Consider the following 13,404-nt stretch of genomic DNA (forward strand, 5'->3'; position numbering starts at 1 on the left):
GGGTTCTGCACGCCTTTGCAAATTGCAACCATCCCACGTGTCGAACCAGATTATTCATGACTGCCAATCCACCACAGCACACGTACGGAAACCGAGCCGGACGAGGGAAAGTCTTGAACTGAATATAGAATTCAAATCCATCTCCGGTTATAAAATTTAACATCTACTCTTCTGACCAAGGGTTGAGAAAAAAATGACCTATTGAGTTGTTGGCTCAAATTTTTCGAAAAAAGAAAATCAACGCTACCTGAATCTCTTTTAAGGCACATTTTAAGCAAAAGATTGAGAAACAAGAAAGGAACATGACATTACTCTTTTGTCCATTAGGTGAAGTGGAGTACATGCTAATGTGTCGGATGACTTGGATAGTGAAGTAAATGATGATGTGTAAGATTGCGTGGATCCTGGATGGCGAAATTAGTCAAAGATCTCTTGGAACCAGTGGATTTGCTATTTTTCTTTTCCTGTAGGCTATAGATCATCTGGCCCGATCCAAACAGGATGTTCACACAAGCCAAATTAACGAGACAATGGTAATTGCTACGCAACAGAAACTACTAGTACTACTAATTTACAGAGCAGATTCTGGTGCATATTTTGCAATTCCACATTCCAGGTTGATCTGCAGCTTCTGATGCATGCATTTCCTGGTGAAAGGTTCTCATTAGATGAACCTCGAACCTCTAAGAAATACATGCAAAAGCGCTCGTGGTTCAGTCATTGGCAACCAGCTCTGAGCTTCCACTTTCTAACCTCTGGAGGACCAGTTGCTTCTTCGGGGCAAGACCTTTAGCGATCGGCACTGAACTGACATCCACGATGACAGTGTCATCTTCCTTGAAATCGCCTTTCAGGACGCCGAGGGCAATTTCATTCTCCACCATCTGTTGGATCACCCTCTTGACAGGCCTAGCGCCATAGTTAGGGTCAAAACCAAGAGAGCCAAGATGCTCCACGGCTTCTGGCATGTACTGAAGATGAATCTTCTGTTGCATCAACCGGTTCTTGACACGATCCAGCTGCAAGTTTTGAACAGTCACAATTTGTGATCAGGTCAACTATGAATGGACAGTGCAATATAACAAGAATTTTATGCCGTGACTCAAGTACATCAGTTAAAATTGCATGAGAAGGAATTATAACATATTTACCTGTATCTCCACAATGCGATTTATCTCTGTGGAGTCCAGTGGTTGAAACACAATGTATTCATCTATCCTGTTCAGGAACTCTGGCCGGAATGTCTGCCGAGCTATCTCAGTCACCTGCTTCTTCATTACCTCATACACTGCATCCTTGCTGTCCGTTGTGTTTCTGAGTGTGTCTAGAATCAACGGTGATCCGATGTTCGAGGTCATGATGATGACACAGTTAGTGAAGCTCACTGTTCTGCCCTGGGAATCAGTTATTCTTCCGTCGTCTAACAGCTGCAACAAGATGTTGAAAACATCTTGGTGTGCTTTCTCAATTTCATCAAACAAAACAACCGAGTAAGGCCTGCGGCGAACAGCTTCACTCAGTTGGCCCCCTTCCTCATAACCAACGTACCCAGGCGGTGCTCCAACTAAGCGGGAGACAGCATGCTTTTCCATGTATTCACTCATATCAATCCGTATTAGAGCATTCTCAGTGTTGAAAAGGAATTCAGCTAGGGTCTTCCCCAGCTCGGTTTTGCCCACACCTGTAGGACCCATAAACATGAAGCTTGCTATTGGACGGTTTGGGTCCGATAGTCCCGCCCTAGAACGACGGATAGCATTGGCTACTGATTTGACTGCAATATCTTGGCCGATGACCCTCTTATGAAGTACATCCTCCAATAGCAGTAGCTTTTCCCTATCAGATTGTTGAAGATTTGACACTGGAATACCAGTCCACTTGCTAACAATCTCAGCAATATCAACGTCAGTCACCTCTTCTCGAAGCATCGACTTTCCTGACTGCTGGAATTCAGCAAGCTTTTTGTCAGCCTCATCCAGCTGTTTTTGCAGTGACAGAAGTGTTCCGTACTTGAGTTCAGCAGCACGGCTCAAGTCATATTCTCTCTCGGCAGCTTCAATCTCCAGGTTAACTCTGTCAATCTACCAAAAATAAAGAGAATTAAAGACCAGATCATTCCATAGCAAAAACGTGGGAAAACAACACGGCATGCACCTACCTCTTCCTTGACTGATTTTATACGGGTCATCAAGGATTTCTCATACTCCCAATGTTCTGAAAGATTTTTCTGCTTCTGCTTAAGTGATTCTAGTTCAGCTTCAAGCTTGCTTAGTCGTTCTTTGGATGCTTTGCCAGTATCATTCTTCAATGATAGCTTCTCCATTTCAAACCTCATGATTTCTCTATCTACCTCGTCCAACTCAATAGGCTTTGATGTAATCTCCATTTTTAGCTTAGCTGCTGCTTCGTCAACTAGATCAATAGCTGCAAATGAAAAGGATAAGTTACATAAAGAATGAATTAACTCTTTGCTCCCAATAGTTGTTCCATAATATTAGTATATGCAATACCTTTGTCCGGCAAAAAGCGTCCAGTGATGTAGCGATCTGATAAAACAGCTGCAGCCACAAGAGCCCCATCTGATATCTTCACACCATGATGCAGCTCATACCTCTCTCGCAGGCCCCTCAATATAGAAATTGTATCCTGAACTGCTGGCTCACCACAGTAAACCTGCTGGAACCTACGCTCAAGAGCAGCATCCTTCTCGATGTACTTCCTGTATTCATCTAATGTCGTTGCGCCAATGCAACGGAGTTCCCCACGGCCTAACATTGGTTTCAGCAGGTTACCAGCATCCATGGCCCCACCCATGGCTCCTGCAGAAGGAAAAACAAGTAAAGATTAAGGAAGGCTCTGCTAGTTTGTTAGGAGCCTGGGTTTTGTTACTAAAAACAGGCAGGTTCAAAACATATACCAGCAGCAGGCAAATAAAACAAGACAATAACCTAAATGTAGGCTCTGGTACAGAGTATGAGTAACAGGCTATCACCCTAGAGCTCAGACTACCTTTTGGCTATGTGCTTACAATCAAATCAACCTAGGGATCGACTATTGTAAAAATAAACAAGTGAATGACCAAACATATACTTCAAAACTTTTTAAGGGTTAACTTTAATAAAGCTCAACATGGAAAACACTGAAGGCATACTTAGATATACATACCAGCACCAACAACAGTGTGGATCTCATCAATGAACAAGATGATCTGCCCATTAGAAGCAGTGACCTCCTTCAGAACAGCCTTAAGCCTCTCTTCAAATTCACCACGGTATTTGGAACCAGCAAGTAAAGCTCCCATATCCAATGAAATAAGCTGAAATTTGCATGTGTATGTAATGTCAGAATGAATAGCCCGATTGTTGTTTCCATAATTGGTTTATTGCATTTTTCTCACTCACTTCCATTGCTAGTCTTGTACATCCTCTTATACACATTATTTGAACATATTTAATTAGGTCATGCCATAAACACATTGATAGGTCACATCAGGATCAGAAAAATTCTTGTTACTATCAGCCAATTGACCTGATGATGATGACTACTTGAAGATAATCTCAGTTTTCACAGTGCACTGGTTGGTTGATTGCTAGCAGCAGAAAGCAAATGTAACATTGTCATCCTCGTGGTTTTAACAAGCATATATCAGCATAAAAGGAAGGTTTTCATCCTGAAAGGTAAAATAAACAGTACATTCTACCAACAAACTGAAGATTCTAAATTAAATACCTTTCTATTCTGCAAAGGTTCAGGAACATCTCCCCGCACAATGCGCTGAGCCAATCTGCATGGAATAAATGCAACAGAATTTCTTAGTTCATGTCCAAAAGAAATGAAATTGTAGGCATGCTACAGAAAATCCAGAATTAAGGTACAACAACAAGCTATATACTACAAACACATCTCGTAGTACCCATAGTATAAAAGAAAGGAGTGAAAAGAACAAGCAATTACGCTTCAGCAATTGCAGTTTTGCCAACTCCCGGTTCACCAATGATTACAGGATTGTTCTTAGTTCTTCTACAAAGGATCTGAATGCATCGGCGCACTTCATCATCACGGCCTATAACAGGATCAAGTTTTCCACGTCGAGCTAATTCCGTCATGTCAATACCATACTTCTCTAGAGCTTGGAACTTCCCTTCTGGGTCTGGTAACAAAAAGAGCAATTAGAACTGGGTAAAATTAAATCTGTATGGTTATCACACCAAATACATCAGAGAATAGTCATGTGAATACATGCATAAATATTAGTTTACTTGAACTTGCAAAAGAAATATGGTTAGTCCACCGAACACTAGGATTATGGTGTTCCGACATGGCTACATCACAGTTCAAAGTGGCCAACATCTCTAACAAACACACAACATTTAAATATTGTGAAATGCATGCTCATTTTTTCTCGTCAACCATGAAATACGAAACAGAACCACTACCAGATAAAAGGTATTGGTATATGGTACATTTGTTCGTTTGCTATTAGATACTTGCTCCGAGCCATAATAAGTGTCACTGCGATTTTGTACTAAATCAGCAGCACTTATTATGAGCAACACTTATTATGGATCGGAGGGAGTAGGTCATAAAATCAACCTTACAAGCGTATTTTAAAAAATAACACCTTAACTTAACTTGCTAGGAATAGGGCAATACTCTCAATCTAGGAATGTAAAACAATTCCATTTCTTTTGGTATATTCTCCTAACAATTCAAGCATAAAAATACATTCCCGAATAACCACAAATATTAACTGAAATGATGCCTACTATCCTCTGATTGGAACAAACCATCATGGCTGAACTTGGCAAATGTCAGTGAAACGTTTAAAGAGTGTCAGACATATAAAAGTCTAAACAGGAAACCAAAATAATATAATCCCCACAGGAAAAAGAATTGAGCAAAGGACAATAAGCAGAACATGACTGGCATCCATTATACATACATACTTTGATCTGTAACTCGCTGGCTGCCACGTATAGCAGAAATAGCTTCCTTCAGCTCATTCTCACTAATTTTGAGATCTCTGAATAACTGTTGCCCAAACCTCTTATCTGATGTGAATGCACGCAATATGTGCTCAACTGATACAAATTCATCACCATACTCTTTCTTATGCTTCCTTGCATTATCCAAAATCAATGTGAAATTTGGCCCTACAATTGGCCCACTTGTATCACCACCAACCTGCCAAAGCAACAGACACAATAATGTTAAATTGTTTTGTGCATATACTCCCTGCGATTCATAATAACTGTCGCAGCGACAGTTATTATGAATCTCAGGGAGTACTATTTATCAAACTTAATTACCACAGATAGTGCTAGAACCTTCGGTTGTCTAGAAATAAAATCATCGGTAGCTTGTAGGACCGATGTGTTGTCTAACCCAGCTTTTGAAAATATTCTGCGTGCTAAACCATCCTTCTGCTCAAGAAGAGCTTTCATCAAGTGCTCTGATTCCACGATCTGTTGCTTCGACAATCTTGCTGCCTCAACTGCACCGACAACCCCCTCCCAGGCCATCTCCGTGAATTCCCCTGGAGATATCTGTTTGATCGTAGAAAAAAGGCAGAGAAATAAGCTGATATTCAACATCGCTGGCCAGCAGTGTCCCAATGTTGTATACCATATTGTACATATGAGCGAGCCTTATTCGAACAAAGAAACAAAGCCATGCCCACGAGAGTGCAAATTCTTTGGGCCAAGTAAATAGTCCAATACAAGGAAAAATGAACAGCCAATTGCTTTTCATGGCACACTTGTGATGTTTGGAGCTACTCAGATCTATCACATTACACCACAGAAAACAGCATTACTGACCTGAATCTAACGCAGTCACTGTTTCCAGCTGGCGGGTGAAGCTAAGAGTTCATAAAGGCACGAGAGAACATAAATTTTCCTCCGCAGGTTTATCAACGCCAATTTGAAATTTGAAAACTAATCTATCAGATCATCGTATATGTACTCTAAGATGAGAACATCACATGCAGCTATTGAACTAGTAGCTGAAGAAAATAGTACACGAGGAAAAACAAAGCAGAATTCCAAAAGTTCACTGTGGTAGCTGCATGCCGCATATAACCAACACCGACTAAAGTCGCCACTGCCGCCAGCAACGCAGAACTCAATTTCACAAGAGAGGAAAAAACAGTCACACTCAAACGGCCCGGGGTGCAAGGATCCCAACCTGAGAAGAGGACGAGGTGCCCGCGGCGCTGTAACGAGACGGCGGCGTGGAGTGGAAAAGGCGGCGAGGCGGCACCAGGAGGCCATCCCCGCTCCACGTCGGGAGCCTGGCCATGGGAGGAGCGAGCCACGGTGGCCTCCTGGCCTTGGCGGCGGCGGAGAAGGAGGAGGCATCCCCGGCGAGCGGCCCAAGTGCGCGAGGGAGGGGATCTCGGCCGCTGCCGTTGGCTAGGCGGCGGGCGGCCGCGGCGGCCCGCGCGGCGCGCGACAGCCTGGACGCCGCGGAGAGTGCCATCGCGGGTGAGGTTTAGGGTTTAGGCGTGGCAATGGGGATTGGAGCGGGTGCGGGCGGGTGCGTGAGCAATGCTATTTGGCGGGGGCAGCAGAGAGGTTCGCGGCGATGCTTGGAGAAGGGGAAAGAAGAAGAAAAGAAGCCGAGGAGGAAGACGAAGATAACGGAAGGTTGGAGAAGCTTCTGCAAGATACGGGGTTCCTCTCTTCGGGCCTGTGTGCCTACTACCGTTTAGTCTGAGCCGTTCATCTTTAATCGACGGCGTACGTTCCGCCTCGAGCAAGGGCATTTTGGACTGCACCGGAAAGGACTTACGAATTCAAATGTCTTCGCAAAATCGTAGAGTTTGCTGCTGATCGTTTGGTTTTTGAGGAATTTTGCAGGATACACTTTTCTTGCGTGTCGAAAGACTCATCTAGCAACACATACTACTCTACGGTGTCTAGTGACTAGTGTTGGTGTCTTGAGATTTTGGCACAAAGCTATTTTTTTGTCTTAACAGTATTGTTTTGTGTCCTTAACTTCTCCTCATACAGTACTTTTTTTTCTAGAATTGAGGCAAAAGCATTGCCTTGTCTCATTACTACTTAAGGAGAAGTTCATGAGATAACCAAAAATCAAAACCGGTTCGGAAGTAGAAAGCCATTTTTGCCCAAAAAAATATAACTCAAGTGTTTTGCCCTTGCGGTTTCCTATAAAACGGCCTCGGACTTGATTGAATTTAGGCCAACAGTGACTGCTCATATCCACGAGACCTAACCAATCTTAGATCATATAGCAAATACATATCGAATATGTATGATTGCCGACCCTAATCACAACTTGCAACCGATTGCTTGAACACATAAATTCCTTCGTTCTCGATTATTGAACACTAGCAAGCAGAGAGCTTAGCACCGCAGCATTATCGAACACTAGCAAGCAGAGAGCTTAGCACCGCAGCATACACGTGACCAACGTCATGAAATGTAGGTGTGAGCGTAAAAAACTGAAACCGAACACCAAAAACGAATTAATCATACTAATTTCGTTGGCTAAGTGTGAGTAACAACTAACAAATAGTCTAAAACCTTTCTACGCTTCTCAACCAAAAGGGGGCAAAATCCCCACAACAGTCTAGCCCTCATGCACGATGCAATTTCGTAGAGATGGCCGTTCCACTTCCATCTCACCATCACAGATTTGCAGACTACGTCACAGTTTGAAGTTTGATGCAACTTCAGTTCTGCAAGACGCTCAATCATATATGTGTTGGAAGTTATGCTACAATTTATGGTTTGATGTTGTTTGTTTCCCTGTCAATTCACAAGTTCGATTATATCGGTTTAAACCGAACACTGGACGGAAATAAAAACCAATAATTTTATGTCGAAATTTCTCGTTAACTGAATTGTCAAAAAACAAAAAGACGAACCTAATTATCGGTTCAAACCGAACGCCGTGCAATGGACGCTGAATGAAAGCATGCACGGACATCCAACTTTGTGCGGCTCATTTTTTTGTCAAGTTCTCGTTTCCTCATGGATGATCTGTCATGTATTTCTTCGCAATCCCACCAAAAAATGTTCAACAAAGATTAAAGTAAGCACTCGTGCGCTGTTGTCTGTCCAAGACCAATGATCAAGGCCGCAGCTAAAACCGAAGGAACTGAATATATCCAGATGGATTTTTCAGCGTTCTTCAGCAAGAGCACACCGACATGTAAAATGGTCTCGAAAAAAACTTCATAAATGCTGAGCATAGTAACATGCCTGAGATTTTTCACCAGAAAAACTAGTACTAAATTAGTCATATAAAAAGTCAAAAATAGGTTCAGATCTTATATTCGTCATACAAATCTGTGCCATCTATCTTCATTTGTTCTCGAGCGGAAGTTTTCCATTTGCACTACCAAAGGATCACGCAAATAACCAAAACTTTCATTTCCATACAGCACAAATCTGCTAAAATGTCATGCTGTTCTGACAATTCAACCGACTAAAAATTGTAGCAAAAGAAAATATGACAAAAGGAGCAAAATATGTTTCCAACGTTAAAGCGAAGCATTCACTTGCATACCAAGCATACTATATCTTGCGATAACCAGTTATACCTGAATTGACATAGTTATAGGACTTAAGGACCCAGACAGCACATAATTGTTACTTGACATAACTCTGCACGACTGGCAGACTAACCCAAGAACCTGAACGCTAAACTGAAGAAAAAGAAATGCAGAAGTCATTTCTGATGAAAGCTACTATGGACAACTTTGACCAGGCAATTGCATGATGGACCAATCAGCAGCAGGCGCCACAAATGCGGAAAATCTGACATAGTGACATGGACTCTAGGAGTAGAGACCGGCTATACCAGCCCCCAGTCTGCATCGATGAAACTGCCACCATTACCGCTATCCTGCATCGAGACAAAAGCATGGTTAGATGTTCCCTCTTTGTTATAAGAAAACTCATGGATGTTACATAAGATAGCCATCACTATAAGTTTGAATAGGGCCGATCAGATAAAGATTAAGTACACCATGCAAATGTAAGCTAAATGTAGATTATTTTTAGTGTAGCCATGGCAGACAATATGAAACAGTCACTACATATGTGCGTGCTCTTTCCTGTAATATAGCCTAAAGGAATCGAAAGAAGTGCCGCAGTAAAAGTAAATCTTATCATAAAAGGAATCAAAGACCACACGCTTGTGGACTCCATATGAAAAAGAAAAAAGTGCATGGTATGGCACCACCACAGAAAGGTTATTCAATAGGAAAATAAAAAATAATTTGTCAAGAATATTATGTAGGTACAGACTAGAGACTAAGCAAAGATATGACGTAATAAAAACATGAAAAAGAAATGCCAGAAAGGATCATACCGGCCTAAACATGTCAACAACAATATCATCCAAACTGCCACTGAGCCCCCTTTGTAGCCTACTTGTGGCCACGAGATCATTGTTGTAATGGAGCTGATTACCAACAGCTTGTTGATCAATCCTGCCATCCTGCAGAGAAGGGACATCACCGGCATTACTGCCATCCAGAGTGTGCCTAGGCACGATCGGATTGTCTATCCGAAGGTTGGGCAACGAAGTATTGATGCCTGAATTGCTAAATGCAAGGTTGCCATTTAGCACCTCTCTTGAGTTTGTGCTGCTTCCGTATGTGAATGGTGATGCATCCTGATTAAATGTCACTGGGAGGGGGTTGCTAGCTAGTGATGCTACTTGGCTCTGCAGCCCATTTCCCAGAGTTGGAATCTGATTGGATGCTGATGTAAAGCTTGAGACAGGGTTCCTGGGGCCATTCACATGCAAAGTTGCTTGGGACATGCTGCCGTTGTGACCCAGTTCCTGAATGTTGGATGGAACTGCAGTTTGCCAGGTGTTACTAGTTCTTCCAAGATCTGGAAAGTGGTGAGACTCGCCAACGAATGAACTAAATGAGTCTGTCGAAGACAAATGTATCTGACCAAGGTGTTGCCGGTTGCTTGATTCAAGAGGCTGGACTGACCTATTTGCAGGAGCCAATGGGGCACCATTTGATATGTTTGTGAAAGAGTTACAAGAAGTACCAGTTACCATTGTTGGCATCTGTGCAGCCCTGATCATGTTACCATTGTTAACCCCTAAATCATTAAGAGAAGTGCCCATATTAGTTTGGGCATGACCATGCTGAAGTGGCTGCGAAGACAGCAAACCATGCATTCCAAATGCAGATGGGGAGTTCATCCTTGCAACTAGGTTATTTGATTGTGAATGGGTGGTAGTGGGGACGGGGGGGTATCTCCCATATGCATTGTTGTAGTGCCTGAAAACGTCGAGTGAATTCATGTTGCCGTAAGCAGGGTTCCTTCCTCCAAGTGCAGCAACTAGGTTAGCCTGCCTGCTTGCATCCATACTCATCCTTTTCAGGTACAGCCGGTACTTCTGAAATTACACAAAAACAGCAAGAATCGATGAATTAGAACGTGCTTCTCAATACAAGAAAAAAAAGGAATGGGAGCTAAAACATGATTAATCATCAAATGAATAGGTTCATAGGGAACAAAACTGAATAGATTAACAAATATGCTGACAGAAAACACTGTCTTCTTTCGGAGTGTTAGGATACAATCATGACAAGTTGAAAACATGAGTTTTAGTATCGAGTATATGTAGGGAGGAAAAGAGTATCAAGAAAATACAGGACATGAATCATTATGAATAAGAACTTAGAATCATGTCAGGGCCGCAACATACTGCAGCAAAGTAAAAAAGGTTCTTTCATTATTTATCCAAATTTAAAAGTTAACCCAATTTCAAGATATGGCGTAGAGGCTATGATTGGGACATAACAATGAAAAGTTAGGCTCCATGATGAACTTGGTAGAAACATAAGTTTGCGGTAAAACACAAGGATGGAAATCGAACCTGCAGATGGCTGGCAACATTTTCCCTGGTGATGTTCTCTACATTCATGAGATCCAGTATTTTCTTTGGAACAGCCTCTGCATTTATGAGCATACATGTGTTACTATAAACGACATAATTAACTCAGGAAAAGAATTAGCCACATTCATGATAACACAAGTACGATGCACGACTCTTACTGTCAATGCCAAGCTGGTTGACAGCAGCTACAAACTTCCTGTGCAGCTCAACAGACCACACAACCCTTGGCTTCTTCTGGGATGAAGCGTCTGCATTCTCATTGCTGTTCTCATCAGAATCATCACCATCATCTCCATTCTCATCTCTACGCGACTGCCTCTTGTTGCGGTTAGCACCACCATTCTCACCATCACCGTTCTGCACCTTCTGACCGGCATCATCATTGTCATTACCACGGGTCTTGGTATTCCGCCTAACCACATGTTGCCATATCGTCTTCAGCTGCTCTAGACGCACTGGCTTCAGCAGGTAGTCACATGCTCCATGGGTTATGCCCTTCATGACTGTCTGTGTCTCCCCATTTGCAGACAGCACTGCATGACAGAAATAGTCATTGATCAGTTTCAGATTGAATAGTTAAATTCAAATAGGTGAGTTACTTGACATTATTCACTCGTATAATCTGAAATTAACAACATTCACTAGGAGTTAGTTGACCTTTATGCAAAATTTATTGGCATTCATTACACTTGCAGCCTCTCTGTCCTTTCTTATTTACTCACCATTTAGCTCAACAAGTTATCGTACTCACTTTGCATAGAAAACACTTACCAAACTGATAAACCGATTGACCTATTGGACAATACAGCATATAATTATCAATTATTCATGATGATGATGAGGGTAGAATTCCTACATTCAATTCAATACAAGGGACCTTGTTTTGCACATGTAAGAACTATCTGCAACGTATTATCGCTCGGAAACCCTCATTGGTTATCTGACCAATGCACCAAATTAATAGCAATGCAAAAATATAGCCGCCTAAAATAGATCTGATCTGAACCACAAAAACTTCCGAGATGTCCCATGTTACCCAACATAAGTTGCTATTTCTGTGATCTTTGTAAGTTGCTACACATGATCACATCTCCAAAGTTATGCTGTCCGAAAGCACGGAAAACAAGTAACTTGAATCTATCAACCATTTTCCGGCACGCAATTCTAGCATCGATTCCAAGATCGGCAGAGGATTAAGCAAGCAAGGCTTACTAATGACTGGGAGATCCATCTCGAGGCCGACAAGCTCAAGAAGCTTGAAGCCATCCATGTCGGGCATGTGGACATCGCTGATCACCAGGTCAAACCGGTCCTTGTTCTCCCTGAGCATCCTCAGGGCTGTAGCTGCCTGCCCAGTTGTTGTCACTGCAACATGATAGCACGTGGAATCAAACACATTAGCCCACACCAGAACAACACAGTACACTCACAAAAGTTTAATCATCAAAAGAAATATGAAAGAGAAGAACAAAAAAACAAGCACAGCAGAAGATCGCAGAGATGAAGGTAAAAAAAAAATCTAACCAAATTTTGTCACCGTGGAAAACTAAAAGTAAACCAGCAAAAGAACAGTGCTACAGAGTTGGGAGATGTCCCCAGATATTACTAGTAGTACTAGAGATAATAAGAGATTGTCCAATCTTCCACAGGTATCCGACAGAAAAACATAGATTCCAAAACAAGGTTGTTCTAAATAAAGGGACACGCGAAAGAAAGGGGATGAAAAATCAGGGAAAGACAATAATGACAAAATCCAATCTTGAATTGGCATTACACGGGACATGAAGAAGAGAGAAAATAGACCGACAGAACAAGAGAAAATACTAGAGAGCGTAAATCCCATAAAAGTACCGCTGTAAATGCAAAACTAAGACACCGAATCTCGCGAATAATCACACCTAAAGAAGCAAAATATAGCCAGAATTAAATCTAAGAGAAAAATACACTGCCGGAAAACACACAAACACACACACGGAGAGAAAACCAGACGAGTTTTGTTCGGCGGAGTGAAGATCCTCCTAAAATAAGCAGGAATGAGAAGGGAGGGGGGCGGTAGTAGTGGTATGGTCGCCGCACGTACCGTGGTAGTCGCAGCGGAGCAAGAGGCTCTCGAGGACCTTGAGGCAGGTGGGGTCGTCGTCGACGGCGAGCACCCGCATGCCCACCGGGAACCTGTCCCTGCCGTCGTCCACCACGCTCACCCTCCCCTCCACCGTCATCTTCCACGCACAACCGGATCACCTAATGCCCCTCCTCGCAGCAAGCAACCGACGACGAACAGCGGAACCTCTCTCCGCCGATCCTAAAATCCAAGCAGCGGCAGCGGCGGGGAAAGGCGGGAGGGCCGGCGGGTAAAGCCGGCAAGGTCAAAGCAAAGCAAGGGAGAAGGGGAGGCAGGGAGCAGCACGCACCAAAGCAGAGGAAGAGAGAGAGAGGGGGCCGAGGAACCCCGACCCGAGGAGCAATAATAAGAGAGAGAGGGAGAGGAGACGGGCCGAGGGGGGG

General features: G+C 42.9%; 2 protein-coding genes across 2 annotated transcripts; both read right to left on the bottom strand.

Annotated features, from left to right (window-relative positions):
• Positions 1-282: 282 nt before the first annotated feature.
• Positions 283-6,648, bottom strand: LOC100845299 (chaperone protein ClpB3, mitochondrial). Its single transcript, XM_003570714.4, has 10 exons — positions 6,187-6,648; positions 5,328-5,546; positions 4,947-5,184; positions 3,955-4,150; positions 3,730-3,784; positions 3,166-3,316; positions 2,511-2,819; positions 2,159-2,424; positions 1,152-2,081; positions 283-1,019 (listed from the first exon to the last, which is right to left on the bottom strand). Exons 1-10 carry the CDS (start codon positions 6,478-6,480, stop codon positions 714-716), a joined length of 2,964 nt encoding a protein of 987 aa, XP_003570762.1. The 5' UTR covers positions 6,481-6,648; the 3' UTR covers positions 283-713.
• A 1,727-nt stretch (positions 6,649-8,375) lies between these two features.
• Positions 8,376-13,388, bottom strand: LOC100846210 (two-component response regulator ORR24). Its single transcript, XM_003570717.4, has 6 exons — positions 12,980-13,388; positions 12,112-12,264; positions 11,058-11,432; positions 10,879-10,955; positions 9,343-10,395; positions 8,376-8,874 (listed from the first exon to the last, which is right to left on the bottom strand). Exons 1-6 carry the CDS (start codon positions 13,116-13,118, stop codon positions 8,824-8,826), a joined length of 1,848 nt encoding a protein of 615 aa, XP_003570765.1. The 5' UTR covers positions 13,119-13,388; the 3' UTR covers positions 8,376-8,823.
• Positions 13,389-13,404: the final 16 nt, after the last annotated feature.

The sequence above is a fragment of the Brachypodium distachyon genome, chromosome 3 (assembly GCF_000005505.3).
Source record: "Brachypodium distachyon strain Bd21 chromosome 3, Brachypodium_distachyon_v3.0, whole genome shotgun sequence".
Taxonomy (NCBI): Eukaryota; Viridiplantae; Streptophyta; class Magnoliopsida; order Poales; family Poaceae; genus Brachypodium; species Brachypodium distachyon.

Coding starts and splice junctions, on each gene's coding strand:
- LOC100845299 (XM_003570714.4), bottom strand. CDS start 6,480: ATGGCACTCTCCGCGGCGTCCAGGCTGTCGCGCGCCGCGCGGGCCGCC. Junction 2,820..3,165: donor CCACACTGTTGTTGGTGCTG/GTATGTATATCT, acceptor TTCCTTCTGCAG/GAGCCATGGGTGGGGCCATG. Junction 1,020..1,151: donor ATCGCATTGTGGAGATACAG/GTAAATATGTTA, acceptor CAAAACTTGCAG/CTGGATCGTGTCAAGAACCG.
- LOC100846210 (XM_003570717.4), bottom strand. CDS start 13,118: ATGACGGTGGAGGGGAGGGTGAGCGTGGTGGACGACGGCAGGGACAGG. Junction 12,265..12,979: donor GCTCCGCTGCGACTACCACG/GTACGTGCGGCG, acceptor ATCATGTTGCAG/TGACAACAACTGGGCAGGCA. Junction 10,956..11,057: donor CAACCAGCTTGGCATTGACA/GTAAGAGTCGTG, acceptor TCATAAATGCAG/AGGCTGTTCCAAAGAAAATA.